The sequence below is a fragment of the Podarcis erhardii genome (assembly GCF_964252035.2).
Source record: "Podarcis erhardii genome assembly, chromosome: 4".
NCBI classification, from domain to species: Eukaryota; Metazoa; Chordata; class Lepidosauria; order Squamata; family Lacertidae; genus Podarcis; species Podarcis erhardii.
Window position 1 is genome coordinate 26,848,357 of NC_138508.1, and position 21,078 is coordinate 26,869,434.

General features: G+C 44.1%; 2 protein-coding genes and 1 long non-coding RNA gene across 8 annotated transcripts in view; 1 reads left to right on the top strand and 2 right to left on the bottom strand.

Annotated features, from left to right (window-relative positions):
* Nucleotides 1-380: 380 nt before the first annotated feature.
* RNF6 (ring finger protein 6) lies at nt 381-11,725 on the bottom strand. 4 transcript variants are annotated; one of them, XM_081860327.1, is made up of 5 exons: nt 11,495-11,725; nt 7,176-7,326; nt 6,016-6,220; nt 4,977-5,084; nt 381-3,073 (listed from the first exon to the last, which is right to left on the bottom strand). In XM_081860327.1, the coding sequence occupies exons 1-5, from the start codon at nt 11,653-11,655 to the stop codon at nt 1,431-1,433; spliced, it is 2,268 nt and encodes a 755-aa protein (XP_081716453.1). In that variant the 5' UTR covers nt 11,656-11,725; the 3' UTR covers nt 381-1,430. The 4 variants fall into 4 exon arrangements, with proteins under 4 accessions (XP_081716453.1, XP_081716454.1, XP_081716455.1 ...); XM_081860328.1 differs by having other exon boundaries at nt 11,515-11,722; XM_081860329.1 differs by lacking the exon at nt 11,495-11,725 and adding an exon at nt 8,366-8,485.
* A 414-nt stretch (nt 11,726-12,139) lies between these two features.
* The window catches only part of CDK8 (cyclin dependent kinase 8), a 40,760-nt gene continuing 31,821 nt past the window's right edge, over nt 12,140-21,078 (top strand). For 2 of the 3 annotated variants that reach the window (XM_081860530.1, XM_081860531.1), the window contains exon 1: nt 12,168-12,668. In XM_081860530.1, the coding sequence (XP_081716656.1) occupies nt 12,535-12,668 (134 nt within the window). In that variant the 5' untranslated portion in view covers nt 12,168-12,534. The other variant, XM_081860532.1, reaches the window with a different exon arrangement.
* Nucleotides 14,196-18,623, bottom strand: LOC309341436. Its single transcript, XR_014156338.1, has 2 exons — nt 18,144-18,623; nt 14,196-14,561 (listed from the first exon to the last, which is right to left on the bottom strand). It is a non-coding gene; the product is annotated as an uncharacterized lncRNA (long non-coding RNA).

Sequence of the window (21,078 nt, forward strand, 5' to 3'; positions counted from 1 at the left end):
CCGACTCCTCTGAAAGACTTCTTTACAAGATCCAAGAGACCTATCCAACATCATGGGATGTGTATTACAGCTTTGCAATGAGGGAGGGAGAAGTTCTGTTGTGTGCTGAATGACTTCTGCAAGCACGCCGTTATTTAGCTGGATCAAACCATGTCTCTCTACAAGTGTGCATATTTGCACGTGTTACTAAGTATTCATGTAAATTTGTAAGAAATGGAATCACTGTTCCTTATACTGCCTACTACAACCTAGGTCCAATGAACTGGAATGGTTTGAGGGTTACAGCTAAAGAAAAGAGGCATTGCAGACTCCATTTTTAAAAGAGGACATTTTCCTTCTCACTCAGCTTTTAAAAGATACGCAAATGAGTCACACATCTGTTTTGTTCTTGCACTTTTATTATTTTGTCAGGTATTGGTATAAGCTTTAAGGTCCAAGTATACAGCTCCTTTTGCATTTTTGTAGTAAGCATACATCTTTCCCTTAACAAGTGATGGCATCTGATTCTCAGAAAACTCTCCATGGTCCAAAATTACATGTTCCATTACATGTGCAGAAGAGACTGTCTTACAACAAAATGATAAAATGTACAAAAACGAAACATAAATCGTGCTTGCTGCTTGCAAGTTACTTATCCATGGCACTCTCCCACCATCAAATTAAAAAAAAAGTTTTCGAAAAAAACTAATTGGAATGTGCTTAAATGTCTGTTGAGTAACCTAAACATACGGTTTCTGTATCCGTTAAGCAATGTTCTGAGGTCAACGTAGAACTGGCGAACATAAATTAATAGTTTTCTAATGTAATCTCATGGCTAAACAAACATTCTGTATAAGTCAGTCCTTTGAAGCAAATTTCAGTCGGCCCGAAGAACCACATCCACTGTAAAGGTTAATGGGCAACAGTAAGCCATGTATAAAACATGCAAAAACTGCCTATAAAATTAATAAAACCAAATGGGCAGGGTATTCTATAAAAATATCCACTGCATATTTAAATCAAAACACTTACTCTATTTAAAGTACCTCCTGCCAGATGCCCAGGTTTCCAGTTACTTTTGCAACATAAAAAAGGATCGCTCATAGAGCAAATGGTTAACAAAAGATTATTTCAACAACTTCACAAAAACTGAAATCTCAATAAAAATCATACTGTTAACACAAACAATTACAGTTCTATATTACAGAAGTGCTTTATATAAGGGAATATTTTAGAAAAATATAATTGCATGAGGCCTATTCGATCGATCTTCACCCTTACACTTGCCTTTTAAGAAGAGAAGTTCACTGCCACATGTAGCCAGGCCACTTCCAAATTTTAACCTTGTTTTACACACTCACTCCTCATATTCAAAGTTAGTAAAATACCACCAGGCTCCCAATGGAGTACACAGATTCAAAAATTTGAGGAATTATCCACTGTCTGTAATGTTAAGCTACTACAGGTTGTCGACAAATTGGGCAAGTGGAATTCTCAGAAAGCCAGCGATCAATACAGTGAAAATGGAACTCATGCATACATGGCAACTGCCTTAGCTTGTTTCCTGAAACATATTCATTAATGCAAACACTACAGGTCTTGCTTATTTCACCCTCTTCTGCATCGGGATGCCCATAATTGCGAGTAGAAAGATTGTCAATTTGTTCTTTGGTTAACCCCCTCAAATGGTCACTAGTACTTTCATCTAATAAAAGGTAAGGTACAAGACGAAGGATGGGAAGTGTTCCACTTTCAACAAAACTGTTTGCATCTTGAAACTGTCTGTTATCTTGAGCTTCATTACTTTGATTGTAGTGTTGGGTCGCATTGGTTTCTCCATGCCATTCTCTGCTACCTTGTTCAGCCGGCCTGCTTCGAAGAGAAGCTTCACTGAACTCACCAATGCTGCTTAGAGTGTGCACGTTAAACAGCTCTGACTGCGTGTCTGCCGAGTGCTGACCACTCCTCTGAGCTTCGGAATCTGACTCGGTGCCCATTAAGGAGCTTAGCTCTCCAAATCCAGTCATAATTTGCCGTAGAATTGATCTAAGAGCCGCCGATGAAGATTCCCCGAGCCCAATTTCAGATATCCTACGAAGGGGTATCCGTATGGTGCTAACATACGTCCGTATGCCCGCATGTTCAGATCGTGAAACAGTCTGACGAAAACCCTCCCTATCGCTTTCGAAACTGACTGCGTTGTCTGCCGTGCCTGCTCTCGAACGAGTTCTAGTAGCAATGCTGTCTTGATCTCTATTTTCTCCAGTACGAATTCTTCTCACCTGAAGGTCTAATGTAATAATAGGATGTCTTCTAGGTGCAGTTGTGGGTCTGGTAGATTCCTCCTCTTCCAATGTTATGCCCAGTGTTGGCACTTGGTCCTCGCCTTGCTCAGGAGGCTGCTGGGCTGTTTGCGCCTGGCCAGACCTTCTGTGGATTTGCTGTGCATTCATACGTTGCCTTCTTTCCAAATGGGACTGAAACTGACTACTGAACGTTGATCTTAGTCTTAAAACTTCTGGCCTTTGCCTTGCATTCCTCCGAGTTCTAGCTCTCCTTCTGTGAACAGTCACTGACGAGACTCTGTGAATTCTCCTTTGCCTAATAATGTTGTGTTCATTGTCATCTAAGACGTTGTTGTGTGCTGCAAGGCCTGCTGAGCTTCTGTTTCTGAGTCTGCCAGGGAATAACGGAGTTGCTACTTCAGCATTTTGTGTCACTGAGCCACTAATGTTGCCAGCCCTTGATGAGGCAACTGCACGACCAACAGTCTCTCTCAATGTCCTGCTCCTTGTTCGGCTGGCTATGGGACTCTCTTCTATCAGAGACCTGTTCTCTACCTGCCTTCCATTGGGATCACCAAGAAGGTAGCCGTTCAATTCTTCCCCAGGAGCGTCAACACTGTTATGTTCGTGATTTATATTTATTTCGAGACTAAACCGAAATTCCCCGCTACTCGGGTTTGCTCGGCTTACAGCCCTCCAAGTCTGGTTCCCACTCTGTCCACTATGGCTGGAATTTCCTGTACGGTGGAATGTGCTCAGCCACTCTAGCAGCGAGCTGTTTGTTGAATTTCCCCCAACAGTTTCTGCATCTGTAAGTAGTTTTTTTTAAAAAAGAAAGAAGACATTTTTCATGACTCGCTTCACTTAGACAAAGCAGCTAACTGCAATTGTCACGTGACACCTGGAATACATGACAGTCAGTCATATGATCATCTATCACCTATCACATACAGAGCTCTCATTCTGCTTCCCTTACAAATGCTATGAAATCTAAAAGCCAACCACCCAGTACAGAGGTCAACTATGTTTGAAGAGTTATATTCTTTGCTTCTTAAAGACGTCAATCAAAAGCCTAATCTGATGCACTAGTTCCAGTTACAGATAGGTAGCCGTGTTGGTCTGCCATGGTCAAAACAAAATAAAAAAATTCCTTCCAGTAGCACCTTAAAGACCAACTGAGTTAGTTCTAGGTATGAGCTTTCGTGTGCATGCACACTTCTTCAGATACCACTAGTCTCCCCACAATGCACTAGTCTCCCCACAACTTCTCGTGTATCTAAGAGCTGTGTACAACCTCTATATCTACCCTTCATGTAAAAAAATAACTGTCTCCCATCCCGAATCTATAGTCCCCACTCAATTCTTTTCTGCTTCTGCTAGCCTAGAAATTTGAGGCATACATAATTATCTTTCATAGCTTTGATGCTACAATTTAGACCCAGCAAACAAGCCACATAATTTATACCTAGCTGTTTGTGTGTGCGGGCACCTGTATACACAACTGTGCACGTCAGTCATATTGTGTACTATTTGGATACGTGATCTCAGTAACGTGCAAATGAGCACTTTTAGAAATTCCAAATAAGCAGAATTCTTTTAAAGTTTTATGTTAGTGGGATTTCACCTACTAGTTTCTAGGTTCAAAACCCCGAGGAGCATAACTGAATATAGTAGGTGAAATTGAGGGGGGTGGGAATCATATGTGCAAGCCATGCCTTGACAAAAACAGGGAAGTCCAAGTTGTCCTGGTGGTATCTGGTACAAATAAATGTACGAGTTACAAGTGGGGAAGCCATTAAAATTGATAGGAAAACTGTGTGGAAGGTCATAGGAGAGGAGAGTAGTATCTGGAGTTAGCAGCCCACAGCAGAGGAAGAAAGGAAATTGCTTCTCTATTCTCTCCTCACCCATCTCTCTCTGTCCTCCTCATTGCTAGGGTCCTGAGTGCTCTTTCCTCCTACCAGAACAGCAAGGTGAGAAAGCACCAAATACAGGAAAGGTTTTCAGGTGCAAAGAATGTTGTGAGTCCAGCCTGTTTCAATTTGAATTCTTCTTCAGGGGCACTCTTAAGAACAACCAATTTTGGTCTTATTATCAGAATTATTTTGCAACCAAGTTGGGTGTAAAGGCTGAAACTGGTTGTGCCTAAAACAAGGTATACTAACTCTGCGCGTTCTAGTTTCATCTAATACTGCAGGTGGAAAATGTTTTCATATAATGACAGCAAAAGGCCACAGATTACATCTTGAATAAGTATCCAAAAATATTTGCACTACTCAGCAGAAGTATAGCGCCTTTGTGCCTTTCACTTCTCAGCAATCAATCCTTTCACAGGATTAAACAACATCTTGATACAAAAAGCAGAGATAGCTTTACTCGCCATAAGTCTGATTTCCTGCGGGTCTCTTTCCTTGTCCTTATATTACACACTGCCCTTACCTTTCTGCGAAGTGCACTATATGCAGCCACAGAGCACAGACTCTCTTGCCTAGAAATCCTGCTCTAGTTTTCCTTAACTCCCATGCAGCAGCTGTGCACAATGAAAATACTACCCTTTCTCCAGCTGCTTACCTGCCTTTCCTTGGACAAGGTCATTGCAATAGGGTTTGTTGGCTGCTGATTTTAACAAATACTAATTTTGCTAAGGTATCTAAAGAGCCTGCACCTGCCAGAAGTTAATCAAGAGATTACTATATTAAAATAACAGCTTACCTCCGACAGTACCTCCTTCCCAGTCTCTATTTTCTCTGTCAGAATGTGATGCCAAATGCTCCTTTGCACCTAGCAAACGTTGCTGCAGCTCATTTGCTGTTATTTCTCCTGAAACAGATAGCAATATGACCAGTTTATTTATTGGTTCAGATACTGGTTGAAGACCTAGAAGCAAACAGAGCAGCTATTCAACATAGGAGTTAACCTGGCATGACCAGACTACAGAAGCAGAATTATAAGCATGCACTAGACACAAGGTTCTGCATTTTGACAATGCAGTTTTGATACAGCAGTCCAAAACACTGGCTGGGAGTAACATCCAAAGCCCTGCGACTTGTGCTGGCCAGAGCAGATGGTGGCAGTGGTGGTTTTCTAAACATTTTTGCTGCTATAGTTCAGGCTGACACAGTAAAGGGACCCTGATTAGGCCCTTCTTTAGGAAGTGGCCTGGCTTTGGATTCAGCAGATCCATTGCTGGCCCTTCTCTGCCACTATAATGTATCTTTTTTGGGCCTTTACAATGGTTTTCACAGGCAGCAGTATGCACTCCACCACACTTTCAGCAATTGGGCTGGGGGGGTTGGCTGCAGTGGTGACCCCATGCACCAATAAAGCCAGTAGTGGGACACCTCTTCCTCTAAACCCATTTAACAGCGCATATCAGGGGTTTGGATTGCTGTGCCTAGCACTGACCAAAATGTAATGATTCTAGAATCAAGTTTAAGAAACTGAAATCTAATATTTTGTGTTTCCTCTGTTTTGCAAGAACCTAGACTTCATTGCGAGCTAAAAGATGAAAAAACAAAGACCTAACTTGCAATGCACATTTTTAAAAAAAAATTATATGTTTTCAAAGCACACGAGGAACAAATTCTACCCATAATTATGTTTATCTACCCATTGCTTCATACCAAGCTTATTATACAGTTTCAAAATGGTGGATTAAAAAAGCTGTATTCAATTTGTACTATGTTAACAGTAAAGCTGTATTAAATGTAAGAATTCTATTAGATTTTGAGTACCGGAAGTCAAGTCTCACCTGGAGTCCCCAAAAGGTTGTGATCTCTCATTAACCTGTAGTCTTCATCACTGAGCTCATTAATAAACTGGTAATAGGCTTCCTCTCTATTAAGGCGTTCCTGTTGCCACTGTCGCTCATCTTCACCACTGTGGCTTTGAGATGCGGTCTGCCCACCATCTTCCCCTGAGTAAGAACTAGAGCAGTCCATTCTGGGAACACCAGACTGTTGTAAAATGGAAAGAAAAATAGAGGAAGTTATCTGGGCTGTGTGTTCCAAAATTGTTGGTGTGTTTGATTTGGCTCTTATATGTGTAACTCAATATCATATACCATTATTTACTGTAGTCAATTCCTGGCTGCTAGGATGGCTGAGGTTGCAATTCAATGCACATTAAGTGTGGAGTCAGTTCTACTGAACACAATGTAACTTACTTCCAAATAGAAAAGTATTGGATCAGCTTGTAAGTTTGGGTTTAAATCTTACTCCAATGCATTTATCTTGTCAGGTTACTACTTCAAGTATCCAAGAGGTTACAGCCACTATGCAACAAGTATTTATGGTACAAATTATGCAGGAAATGGCAGGAAAGAGCATTAAGTTCATCTGGGTCTCTGTCACTAAATATAACATGCAATAGAGTAAATTTAAGCATGCTTCAAATGGAGGCAGGCTAACATACGGTTCTCCAGTGACTGACTTACCTCTTCCAAGTGCCCTTTCGTGCAGATTGGTATCATACATAAACACATACGTACTTTTTAAGAACTGTGAAAATCCTACACTAAGCAGTGGCCATCACTTACTCTCAACTACCTAAATAACTGCCCAGAGACAGCAGTTCATTAGCGTGTTAGGAGTAGAGCTGATTACAACGATAGGAGCAAAGCAATGTCCTTTATCACAGAGCATATGTTTTGAATGCAGAAGGTCCCAGATTCAATCTGCAGCATCTCCTAGGGAGGACTGGAAGTGACCCCTGTCTGAAATCCTGGAGACCTGCCATCAGTCAGTGTAGACAACACTGAGGTAGATGGGCCAATGATCTGCCTCAGCATTATGGCAGCTTACCTTTTACTTACTTATGATGGTTAACACTCAGGCATCTAACAGCAAAAAAAAAATAGTACTAGGGATTTGAATGAAGAATCAACAGTAAGAGTGAAAGCAAAGTTCTCACGTTAAATATTTCCTTTCCCCTCAACCCTGCTAGGAGGTGGAGGTGATACAGATCTCTAGCAAGGTGTGATGTTGAGAATCTTATCAGATAATTCCAGTCTTCATTTTTTTCCAGTGCTCTTTGAACAGGCAGGGTGAATGTTACGCAAATCCTGTATGAGAAGATAAAAGAAAAGTGTAGAACAATCTATGGTAACAAGCAAAAATCATTGGCTCGGAATTTAATAAATAACCCATCAACTTTCCAACCCCTCCACAGCTGCTTCCCTCTCATAGTGTCTATAGGTCCAATGTCTCTGAAGTCCACTGACTTTAACTGAACAGAGAAACATTCATCAATGGAACATTGTCCAGCAAGAAAGTGCAATGAAAGCATTTGTAACTCTTAAATTTCTGCAAATCTCGCAATAGTTAAAGGCAAAGAACCCATCATGGGGGGGGGGGGGAATATAAGCTGGAGGTTCGTCATCTGTAAAGTACAGCACAGCTTTTAAAGGACCTTTCAAACACCTATATCCATGAACATGGATATCCTTTTTAAACAATTCCTCATTTACTCCAACTTTGCTACCCCTTTCCTGCATAATATCCTTTATGGATTATGCCCAGCAATGCTGGGCCGTATGTAACCACTGTCCTTCAACCCACCATGGCAAGCCAAACTCGACAGGGTAATGGCATTTAGTCTATTGCACAAAACACGCTCCCACCCCGGCCTGGTGGATCTCGGGGCACCTTTCAGACATTTACGGCAGCATAAATTTGAGCTGCTAAGGTGCCACAAAGCTTTTGAATTAAAGCCAGCTCCTCTCCCTCCCCCCCCCCCCAATACGTTTTGGCCAAGCCTCCCTGGAGCTTTGGCCGGAGGCACTGAGCTCCTCCCTCCGCCCCGGCCACATTTAAGAGCCCTGGGCGGCGGGGGGGGGCGACTCCCAGCCAGCTACCTGCTGGAAAGACGCTCCGGGTCCGCCCCGGTTGCCGAGCAGCACCCACCGGAGCCCGTTAGGCCGGGGCCCGGGCTAGGGTATAACGGCCGGTTGCTGGGAGACCAGGGTAAGCCTAGGCAGCGGCGCCCACACAAACCCCTCTTCGCCCCCAGCAGCTATGAGGAAAGTATCCTCCCACAGATTGCTCCCCGTAATAAAAACGCGCCCCCGCCCGCCCGCCCCGCCTTTCCTCGGCAGCGGCTACCAGCAACAAACCGACAGCCCGGCCAACTGCAAGGCACCGAGGTGCACCGGCAACAGCGGGCCGCCGGCTGCTGGTGCCTCGGCTCACAGTTCCGCCAAGAAACGCGCAGGCGCGGGATCACGCCTCTCCCCCGCCCACTCCATGCAGCGCGAGAGCGCATCCCATGGGAAACGAGCTGGCGCAGGCGGCTGCCCCATCCCCGGGTGGCTTCCCCCGGGCGCAGGAAAGCTGCGTGGCCGGCAGTGCCGTCCGAGCACGTCAGGAAGAGCGACCAAAGGGGAAAGCGGGTCGGGTGAGCAAGTTCTGGGGGTCCGAGCGACACAGGAGGGCGTGTTGGGACCGACCACTGGGGACTCTGGGGCCAACGAGCTGCTGAGCCCTCTCTCTGGGCGGGGCGCAGCAGCAAGGGCAACTGAAGCAGAGGCTGCTACAGGGCACCATCGTATCCAGCGCTTCACCCAAATAGAGAGCGTCGAGTGTAAAGAAGAGGTAGTCAGTGTGTTGCCCTCCAGATGTTGCTGGACTTCCAACTCCCAACATCTCCAGCCAGTCAGGGATACTGCGGTATTTAGTCCAAACGCATCTGGAAGGCGCCCGGTTTCTCAGCACAGAATAATCCACAGGAGTGGCTGCAGGTGTGGCAGGAGTGGTTATATGCAAGTTGTGCCAGCTCCAGAGAGGAGCTGTTGCCTTTCTGTCTCTCTCTTGGGAAGTACAGCAGACAGCATTGGGTCTACACATAAAAAGCTGCCAGTCAGAATACACAGTACTGAACTAGACTCAGTATAAAGTATCTTTCTACACTCCAAAGACAAGCTCCTTAGGAAAAAAATATGCATTGGCTACCATCCCCAATAGGTAGGCCTGGAAACTTTTGAGATGAAAAAGATGAGATGTGCTGATAAATATTTGATGGTTTTCTGCTTTTTAATGGAACTCCAAAATCTGCCATGAGATGGCCTGCCTCACTGCACCCATTATACAGTGGGCTTATATATAACAAAGTTAAAGAGAATTTGCAGCAAAACTGATGTAAAGGATTCACACACTTTGCTACCACAAAATGCATCTGCGGGATTTTGTGTGTGTGTGTGTGTGTGTGTGTGTGTGTGCGCGCGCGCGCATTATGCCTTCCAGGTCACATACAGTCAGTCACATGTGCACACTGATAATTTTTCATCGTTCCTGATGACAGATACAAAATGAAAGCTATAGTAACCTATTTACCCCAGCAATCTGCCTATGAACAGTATAGAATTAGAAAGCTGCCTGCTAGACAAGAGGAATTCACCTGTGCACATATATAGGTGTTCTATGGGAGACTATGGAGACAGTGGAGGAAAATTCACTCTTTATAGTGGATGAACATAGAAATTCACTGAAACACATTCACCTGTCCTTCAATCTGATGTCAATAACTGTGGGTGGTATCCAACTAACTTGTTCCATCAGTGCAAGAAAATTTGCTTGTGCAACAGAACTTTCCCTCTTCTACCTATGTGCCCCACAAATATGTTGTGGGGGTTTCCATAACCCTCTGGAGCAAATTTGGGAATGGTGCTAGACATGTGATTGGGGCGGGGGAGTTCTGCTGCACAAACAGAAATGCTTGTGTTGATGGAATGAGTTAGTTGGATGATGCCCCATGGATTTAGGCCTAAGGAAGCTCCTAGTTCTCACTTTCTTCCAACTGATGTCAACCTCTGAACAGCAACACAATGCAGACCTATGTAATGTATAGGACCCATTGAACTCAGTGGGACTAACTTTTCAATAAACATGCAAAGAAATAAGATTGTGAGACTCTTCCTGGTTCACATCTTCCTGGTCTTGGGCAGTGAATTCCAGTAACAGTCATTTTATAGAATTATGCATAGTCTCCTGCCTCACAGTTTGTTTCCACAAACCAAAAAAATCTTACTTGGGCATCAAGATTTTAATTCCACAATTGTATATTCTCGAATGTAATCAATTATGCTGCTTTAGTCTAAGCAATTGTCCCCTCCACTTCACAATCTATTACTATTCTTTCATCAAACTCAATTTGCTCTGCAACCAGCTTTCACAAAGCCATTACTGTAACTTCTCTTCAAAACAATCAAAACAATTCCCTCTCCCCCAAACTCATACAGTAATAGATCATGTGAAACAGTATTAGGGCATTAGAAGAGAATGCATAGTTGAAACCATTTTGGGCATACAGTTGTTTTATTCTCTCAGGTTCACATTGGATTAATTACTAGAAACTTAGTCTGCAGAAAAATAAAACTGGTTGCTCTCCCACTCCACTTCACAAAACCACCCTTTGCTTGGAAAATTCATATAAATAGGCTAAAGAGGGCAGCAGATTTCAAATAATGGTGAATTTGCTGCAGTGGTATGTTAAATTGATACAAATTTAATCTGAGCACTGTTCCAATCTACTAAAATAATAAAGGACAATGACTCAATTGTAGGCTGTTGAAATGATATGCTTACTGAAAAGCCCTGTAACACTTTTCTAAATGCAAGAATCAATTATGAAAAGATCTATATTGAATTATTGTGTACAGTAAATTCATTTTATGGTGTGAACTGTTCTGCATGGCAGAAGTGCCATTTTGATGGGTGGGGGACAATATTCACTACAAGGTTCAAGGCCTGCTACTTAGCTACATTCAGCTGCAGACTGAGAAGAGGGTCTGAAGCTCAGTGGAGCAGCATAGATTTTCATGCAAAAGATCTCACTTTCCACCCGACTTTTAGGGGAAGACTGCATACATGCAGTCTTGCTATAACGCTTGCTTTCTCATGCAAAGTAGGTCGGCAATGGCCTTAAACTGTCTCTGGGTGGAGCTAGGAGTCCACCATTACTATCCTGTCCACGTTTAGGAGGGATAATAAAGCTCTGCCTCCCTCAACGCCAAGGGGAACCCAACTCCCATCAGCCTCAGGGATGAAGAGAGTTGGGTCACGGGTTCGCCACAACCGGCTCTGCGCCGCCCCAGAGCAGCCCTGGGAGGGTCAGGGCTTTGCTGCCTTTCCCCACTCCACACATTACGTCTTCCGGTTTAAAAACACTATCATTTCAGCAACACGAAGCAACCCCGGGACATAATAACGCTATGAAATAAAGGCTGCCAGGTCAACCTTGGAAAATGTTGCTGCACCTGCTGGTGTAGTCTCATATGTGCTGCATTTAGTAGTTCTCCTTCAAGGCATCTCCTCTTTGCCGCCCGTCCGCACTCCAGAGCCAACTCCAACCTTTCCTTCCTTCCTTCCCAAAACGCGTTTCCTTGGAGATGGAGCATCAATCGCGAACCCCAAGGACTTAAATTCCTATCACGCGCCAAGCCCACATCCGGTGACCCGCCTGACTACAACCCCCAGCATGCAACCGCCGTCAAACCCCGGGTTCCAAGCACGACCCGAAGACTCTCATTCCCATCACGCGCCAAGCCCACATCCGGGGACCCTCTGACTACAACTCCCGACATGCCCGTTTATCGCGCAGGCCGCCTTATGGGGGCGTCCCACTTTGGTCTCTATTCGCTACACCTGCCCCAGCCTTTCGGCTGGTGGCCGCCGAGGCGCGGTGCATGCCGGGGCAAGGGAACTGAGGTGAGGAGACGTGCGAAGAGGGGGCGTGGCCTGAGAGCCGGTTGGATTCCACGTGGTGCGCTTTCTAGTACCGAGAGAGATACCAAAGGAAAGGGGCGGAGAACGTTGGGGAGGGGGGGGGGGAGAGCGCGCGCGTAGGTTTTGCGACGCTCTTGTTTTGCAGCAGCGTGGTCAGGCGCGGCTGCCGTATTCCGAGGTGCGAGATACCGGCTGTGTGTTATTCTGTGTGTGTGTGTGTGGTGCGCGCGCGAGCGAGGGAGCGACTCGCCTGTTGGGTTCTTCAGGCGGCTGAGGGAAGCGGCCGCCACAGCAGCAACCGCCGCCTCCCCACACAAGGCACCGGCTCCGGCTCGCGCCTGGTCCCCGCGCACGCGGCAGCCGCCCTCCCCCTCCCTCGCCTCCTTCACCTGGATGGTCCGCGTCGCGGCGGCGGGGCCTCCTCCTCCTCCTCCCTCACCCTCTCCCTCTCCTCCTCCTCCCTGGTGCCTGTGGCGGCGGCGGCGGCGGGCGGGGGCTCCTCACGGCCGGGTGTCGTCTGAGGCGGCGGCGGCGGCGGGTGCGAGCGCTGAATGAAGATGGACTATGACTTCAAGGTGAAGCTGACCGGGGAGCGCGAGCGCGTGGAGGACCTCTTCGAGTACGAGGGCTGCAAGGTGGGCAGGGGCACCTACGGGCACGTCTACAAGGCCAAGCGGAAAGACGGGTGAGTGGACGGGCGAGCGGCTCCCATATACGCACACAGAAACTGAGCCCGAATTCAGTGGCGCAGTGGCCGTAACGCGAAAGGGAAACCCGGGGATGCCGCTGCAACGGAGCGTCAAACGGTGCAGCCCATTTAGCTTGGGGTGGACTCCGGGCGGGTGGGCAGTTTGCCATGATGGTCGCCTCCGCCCACGGAGGGGGGTGTCTCTTCTTCTTCCCTTCCCCCGCCCCGGTCCCTGCTTTCCGTTTCCCTCGAATGCCTTTCTTCCCTTTCTTTTCTCTCCCCCACCCCCCTCCGCGGTCTTTTTCCTCCTCCTCGGAGCCGCCCCTGAGGGCTTTCCCGTCTGCCACGCTGTCTGCCTTTGCTGAGAGCGCGCTCCGGGTGGATGGGGGGCTGCGTGAAACTCTTTCCCCTCCCCGGCGCCGCCTTGGCTTTTGTGAGGAGGAGATCCCACTGGGGCAGTTCCCTAAAAGTCTGTTCACTGCAAGCGTGTCCGCCTTGTGCTGGCGTGTGTTTAAAGAGCCTTACGACGCCCTAAGGGCTAACAGGTTCATATGCGGATTTTTTTGGACTGGAGCTCTTTTTTATATATACGGTATAAAGACAATGAGGAATGCTGTAGTCCCTGGAAGCTCATGCCACAGCGACTCTATTAGTTTGTAGGGTAGAGTAAGGGCACAATGTTGTGAACCTTTCCAATGGTCTGGGATGGTGGGAACTGTAGTGCCCCACCATCACTAGGGTGTCACAAGACTGCTCTTTCTGTCTAGGTCCTAGGAAATATAGGAAGCTGCTTTATGCCATATTAGACTATTTCATATGTATTGTTAGCTCTGACTGGCAACATCTCTCCAGGCTCTCTGGCAGAGAAATGTGTTTCCCATCAGCTGATGCTTTTTAAAACTGGAGATGCCAGGGACCTGAGTGCAACTGCAAGAAAGGAACAGGCTCTGCCATTGAGCTCTAGTTTTTACTTGTAAGAAAGTCCCACCTTCACTCCTACCCCCTGGCAACTCCTGCTGCATCTCTGTGCATACACCATGTGTTTTGTATTACTGTACTTCCCATTTCTTTTCTAATTATCTTCCTCTTCTTTTTGCCTCCTTAATCCCTTCTTCCTTCCCTATCTTTTTGTCTGCCACCTCATGTTTCATTACTAATTGCTTCTTTGTCCCTCATACTCCATTTATTTATCTATTTTTCAGTGTGATTGGTCCCAGCACTTCTATCTCAGTTTAATCACTTAAGAAATAGTTATCACCTAGGCCTAGAGGCTTTTTGTCTTCCCCTCTCACCACTTTAGAATTGCTTTCCCACATGCAAGAAGGCACGAGGCACTGATATTCTAATAATCAGACTAGGTGAAGTCTAAAATGTGGCAAGGGGTAACTGATCCTCCAATAATCTTAGAACATAATCTGTCTCTTCCTGCTTATCTTTGTGGAGTTATGTCTGTGGCTTTCTCCTAAACAATGCCTCTTGTCTCTCATTCCCCGATTAGCACATTCTTGAGTTTATACCTGGCCGTCTTAGTAACTGTGGTTTTATTACTAGTGGGGGTTTTTTTTAGCAGTTCTCATCTTATACCTTACAAAACATCCTATTATATTAGATACAATAAGTGACAGCCAGCATGCATCCAGCTGTAGAAATCGTCTTGTGTAAACTTTTGAAACAGAGCTCTCTCAGTTAAATAAATTGCTCTACTTATAGCAGACCCACCCGGTTTCTGTTTTTTTTGCCAACCTGCATTTGATTTTCATTACTTAATAGCTTGTCACCATTTTGTACTTCCTTGCTGACTGCTTTTGTGAAGGATACATACCAATCATCATAGAGGGATTGGTGATTTTTTTCTTTTGAAATACATATTTTACCTTTTTCTTAGTAGAGCTGTGGGGAAAAGAAATTGAATTGGAGTTATCTTCCCACAGTTAACAAGAGATAACTTATTAATTGTAACCTAAGTTGCATTACCTAGCCTAGCATTTTTGTAGCCATAAGAACCTGTAGTCTGCATTTCTTATTACTTCTGGGCATTTTATATTCTAAATATTTATGAATTGTGGAATCTTTAACAACAGATTTATCCTGCAGCTCCAGCTTCATTTCTCTTATGCTGGTTATGGGTGATGCACTTTAATGAGCTTTCTATAGTAACAAGTGATACCTTAGTATTTCCAGGGTAAATGCAATTTGCACATGACTGTAGCATGTTGGAATCTGGGGAGGTTTTCATGTGTGGTGGTCACTCACTATGCATAAGGATGCATGTAGTTGCATGTGGAAAGGGGTATTTTAAGGTTCCACATGCTGATACCATGCTTCCCAAATTGGACCTGAAGCCATTTTGGTGGCTTTGAAGTAGGTAGGTATTTATGAACTTCACAGCCAAAGTCTGGATGTAGGGCATGTTCATCCACTTTCTTTATTTTAAAAATACATTGCAGTGGTACCTCTGGATGTGAACGGGATCCATTCCGGAGCCCCGTTTGCATCCTGAAGTGAATGCAACCCCGTGCATGCGTGGGTCACGATTTGCCACTTCTGCGCGTGATTCATTTTGAGCGCGAGCGGTGAAACCCGGAAGTAACGCGCTCTGTTACTTCCGGGTCGCTGCAGAGTACAACCCAAAAATGTTCATCCCGAAGCTACTTCAACCTGAGGTATGACTGTATTAGAAAATTTTGAGGCTTGCCTATTAAACCTCCCTATTCCAAGTATGTAGGTAAGACTTTAAAATTAGTATTTGGAAGACACGACTGTTTCTTTTGTGTCAAAGAATCTTTCCTTGGCAAGTCAGCAGAACTTTTTAAACCTTAATTTGATTATTTATAAACCCAACTTGCTTTCTGATTATTTACACATGAGTATATGCAATGTGTAGAGCATTTCTGTAAATGACATTCACAGGAGCATATTGACTTTGGAACGAACTTGGTTTCCCCCTCCCCCATCTGTGATTCTCTGGGTGGCTATCTGTCATGTATGATTTAGTTGAGATTCCTGCATTGCAGGGGGCTGGACTAGTTGACCCTTAGGGTTCCTTCCGGCTCAACAGTTATGTGATTCTGTGAAAGGCAATTATGCCTTTGTATATGCCACCATACATAAAATAACTTGCTATTCTATATTACACATTTGTGCAAATTACTCTAATGATGTAAATCTTGATAAAAACTGACACTGACATGTTCAAATACTAAAGTATTTACAGTTCTTGAGGGCAAACCTGTTGCTGCTCAGACAGCTTACCCTTTAAAGGTCAACAGTGTCATCCAATGGTGACTGTCCATTGGTGGAAATTAATGGAAGGCATCAGTCAGCAGAAGTGGAAAGGAGGCAGTTTTAGTGATCCTTACCAATCTAAGTCGAGGTCTTTCAGGGGTTCAGCATCTCCTTGAATCTCACAATGATCAGTAAAATGCTTTGAAACAATCTTCTGTTGTGATTAATTATAAATTACACCTCAATCCTGTGTGCTACCTGGTATTGGTTTCTATGGGAATAATAAATTTTTAAGTTCAGTTCAATATTATTCTAAACTTAATAGCTTTCAGATTGTTTTAAAAACTGTAGGTAACTTGCAGCTTACATACATTTAACTTGTATGCAATCAGCTTTATGTACTCATCAAAATAAAAATAAATCAATAAAAGGGGACAGAAAGTGGGCAGGCACCTGGGAAAAAAGACTTTGGCAATCCCACCAGCCATTGAACCCAGTGTGTTTTGACTATATGTGATTTTGGCATAACTGCCGAATAACTTAAGAGTCGCTTGTAATTTAAATGTAGCTAGTGTTCCATCTATGAATATTGAATTATGTCTTTAGGTTACTCTAGTGGTGCTCTTTTTACTTGCCAGTTTCAATGTGCAAAAAATATCCAATATAATGTGGTTGTGTTTTTTTATATGATGTGCATATTAGATTTTTGAAAGTGTTCTCCAGTTCAATCAAAATAAAAAGGGATCCTCATAACTACAAAAGCAACTTCTTAGTTATTTTAAGTGCAGAATCCATGACCAATAGCTTTGTATGCTAATACAGCTCCTGCAAGGGAAGTAGGTCAGGTAAGTTGTGTTTTGCTGTGTGTCATTTGCAACCCTTTTGAAACATCTCCCATATTTTTATTAACATAGTGTTGCTCCAAAAAAGCTGCTTTCCCCCAGGAACACTCTACTCCAACACCCAGCTCTATGCATTCACCTGATGGTGGCTTTTCCTGCCATAGCAGTCTTGAGGGCAGTATCTTGAGTTATTTTACATTTTAACAATTATCCCATCTTGCTATACAGTCTAGACCACTGATTAACAGTGATAGAAAATGAATAAAAAAGTAAACATAAGACAAACATTTAAAGGAGCAGGATCAATAGCTAGCAAGTCTTGCAGCAGTTCACAACCTGTGGGTCCCCAGATGTTGTTGGACTACAACTCCCAGCATCCCTGAGCTCTGGCCTTGCTAGCTAGGGGTGATGGGAGTTGTAGTTCAACAACATCTGGGGACCCACAGGTTGAGAAAGGCTGCAAGGCAATACTTTATCATTTTTTTAAAAAACAAAACTCTCTGAAATACCTGTAGTCCCCTAAAGCCAAGCAGTTAAGATACCAAGTGGCCCTCTTTTAGAAAGGATTTCCCTGAGTGAGGAGTACTTTTGCTTATATAACCACTTACCACACCTTGGATAACAAGGGAACACATAACAGGTTATGATGCTGAACTAAGTGAATGGGAGTTTCTGTGGGAGGAGATGAACCCTTAAGGTACAATAATGTTTACAGTCAAAGCTAGCTCTCTGAATGGAAACCAAATAAGAGTCAGTGGAGATGAGGCAGTATAGTGGAATGCTGTGCTCCTTGCCACAGACTTCAGTTTCTAGTTTTGACAGATGCATTTGAATCATTTAGGTTTCCAAATGCTCTTCAGAGACAAACACATCACAGTATTCTAATATGGATGTTTTAAAAGCATTAGTGACACATCTTTTTTTGTCTAGGAGACGGAGGGTGCAATTGGCATACTAGCCAAAGCTGGTATAAAGTGTTCTTAGCCAATGTTAATTATTGGAGATCCAGGAATGGTACCTGACCTAGAAGCGCTCCCAAGCTGCGGACCTGATTCTTAAGGGATTCTTAAGGGATAGCAGTGTGAACCCATTCAGAGCAGGTTCTGTGACTATCTTAGGATCATGTAAGATGGCTTTGAGTGCACACAACTGACAATCTGATATAGTTGTCATTGCAACAAATTTGTTGCTTTGTAGTTGGTTTAGTTGTTATATGAATGGACAGTGTATTCTGATACCTCCAGTGCTTAAGTTATTGAGAATGGGGAAGTAAGGAGGGGGCCTTTTTAAAGTCATGAACCCTCCGAACTTTAGTTGAGTCATGACACAATACCAACAGCCTTCTAAAACACTTGGTGAGTGTTCTCCCTTGCTGCCACCCCCCAGTAACATGAACACTGATTACCTGGTCATCCAGTCTTGACAGTTTAACTTCAGATGGTACAGAAAAGAAAAATCCCAAGACACACAAAAACTTGATTTAGTTCATAAGCACTTCTTTTACTGTATTTTTAAATAGCCAGTGCAACATTAAGAATTGAGTGGCTGGAAATAAAACATACTCATCACACATCCTTGGGTCTGTCTCCCTGGGGTAAAACCATCTGTTTATTTACACTTCCTCCTTCTTGGTTTTTAACTGCTTAGCAGATCTATTTAGCAGATCCATCACCTGTGCCATCTAGCAGTTTAAGCCCAAACATTACACATTTTATTGACTCAGACCATTTGTCCATCTAGCCCTTTACAACAGTGGCTCTCCAATATCTTTCCTAGAGCTGCTGCCTGAGGCATTTTAGGTACATATGCCAGAGATTGAACCTGGGACCTTGTATTTAAAACAGAGTTACTTGTGCTTTAAAACAGTCACAAAAACTGAGCTTCATATAGGGGTTTTGACTTAAACATATAAATTTTATAAAGCTGTTAAGGAATGAAATGATCAATGACTTTGAACTATTAAATCACATGTACACAACTAATTGCATATCTGAAATAAGAGTGTGCATAAGGTACTTCCAGAATTTTAGCTACAAACCAGTTATATAGAAGTCAGGGCCAAACCAGGCAAGACAGAATTTCCAGCTTTTCAAAGGAAAATAGCAGTTGTAGAGGGCAGAGACTGATCAAGACTGAGATCACAAGTGGGGGCAAAGGGCTAAATTCTCCCTACCCTGTCCCACACTAGTTTATTGATCCAGATCAGGGTCCCTGCACTGCTAATTACTTTAAGAAGCCATTAATGCAGTTGCTTATTCTGTGAATGGTGACTTGCCTAGTTTGGCCCTCAGTCTTATTAAATGACCTATTATCTTTCATACGGAATTTTCAAATTCCAGATCATTATCTTATGCAGCATCTGTGAAAATGGTCATGATTAGGAACTTTAGAGTACAGTCATACCTCATGTTATGTTTGCTTCATGTTACGTTTTTTCAGGTTGCATCCCACGACGACTCGAAAGTCGTCGAAAGGGTTACTTCCAGGTTTCACCGCTCGTGTATGCGCAGACGCGCAAAATGACGTCACGCACATGCGCAGAAGCAGCGAATCGCAACACGTGCGTGCGCAGACGCACCGCTGTAGGTTGCATTCCTTTCATGTTGCGAACGGGCCTCCAGAATGGATCCCGTTCGTAACCAGAGATTGTTCTTTCTTATTTAGATGAAGGACCCATCAAGCTTGTCACTGTATCCAGGAGGATCTAGTTTCAGATAATTGTATGGTGCAGATGTGTTTTTAATATTTTGAAGCATTTAGTGGTAAGAGAATATACATTCTTATTTCTATCAACCTTAATATTGCTCAAGAAAAATTCGAATTGCTAGGTTCTGTTTACTAGCCTGATTTCAGGCACTGTCTTCAGTGTTTTTCAAGGCATGTTTTCATGATAGGTGAAGTTTGGTTTGCAATGCAGCAGGTGTACTCTGGCCATAATACTATCGCCATTAATAGAACTTAATATCCTTTAAAGCCTTCTAGTCCTTTTGATCCTGTTTATGTTGTTGACTGTCACCAGCACTTTGGCAGTAAGTAAGCTTAACAGTTTGGTTGTGTGCAGCAAATAATTCCCTCTTGCTTATTTTAGGTTCCCTGCATGTTATGCTCTCTCGTACAGAGCACCATGCAACACACTAAACAAATGGTCTTTACCATTCTGTGTACTGGCCACAATCCTATTTTCCTCCATTCTATGCTAAATGGTTCCCTTTCTCTTTCATACAGTTGATCTTATCTCCTCTTACTTTGTGCCTGCCTTTTATTATGCAGTGTGTATGATAAATGATTGCTTTTTTAAGGCTTAAAATTAAGCTTGAATAGAAGCGAGTTAAACCTACACGTATTGGGTCAGGCCTGGTATCAGTGGCCGACAGCCATATTGGGCATTGTTTGAGGGTCCCAGGTCTCAGAAGGGCCTTCCTTCCAGGCCCAGGTGACCTGCTGAGGCACTGCTTGGCTTTCAAACTGTGCTTGCATCCACAACAGCCAGCTAGCTGCCTGGCCCCCTCAGCTGCTTTGCCTGAGCTCTGAGAAGGGGTCAAGGGGTTCCTTCTCAGAGCCAGAAATTCTGGGCGATGCTTGTGCTGCAACTGTGGTTTGCCATGACTGCTAGAAAGACCAGAGGGGGAATTTAAATTAATTGCTGAGGCAAACCCTAGCAGTGGCACAGGTATTCTCCTGGTCACCTCACCCAGAATGGCTCACTGTCACTAAAGAAGAAACCCTTTGGGTCCTTTCTCAAGAGTCAAGTGCTGAGGAGGTGGCAAAGAAGCTACCCACATTGCTGCTGCTTACTTCACCAGTGAATTCTCTTTCTTTAAGTAAAATGGGTGTAGGCAGAGAGCAGGAAGAATAGGCAGTAGCAGGGTGAAAGAGGATGCTGCAGAAAGAAGGATGGAGGCATTGGCCATCTGAAGCCTGGTGCTATCCCTGTTTTGGGTGTTATCCGGCTTTAGCCATAAACAGAGCAGACCCACTGAAATCAGTGAACTTAAGTAGTTTAAGTCCATTGATTTCAGTGGGTCTACAGAGTATGGCATACTTGGACAGTACCTATTCTCTCTTGAAAACGGAAAGATCAACAGTTTGCATAGTTCTCAAACTATGAATATTTGTGTTCTCTAAACAAAGACTGTCTTTGTCTTATGCACATGAACTGCTATGTCCAGTAACTAGCAGCTGTGTCTAAGCAGTAAAAGAGATGAGAGCTGGGAGTTGGAAAAAAGAGGAAAAATGTATTTCTGGGAACTCAGAATTGTTGCAAATGTGACAATTATGTAGCAGTTAATAAATATCAAGATTTTTTTCAAGCGCAGGTGCAAGTCTTTCTCAATAATATC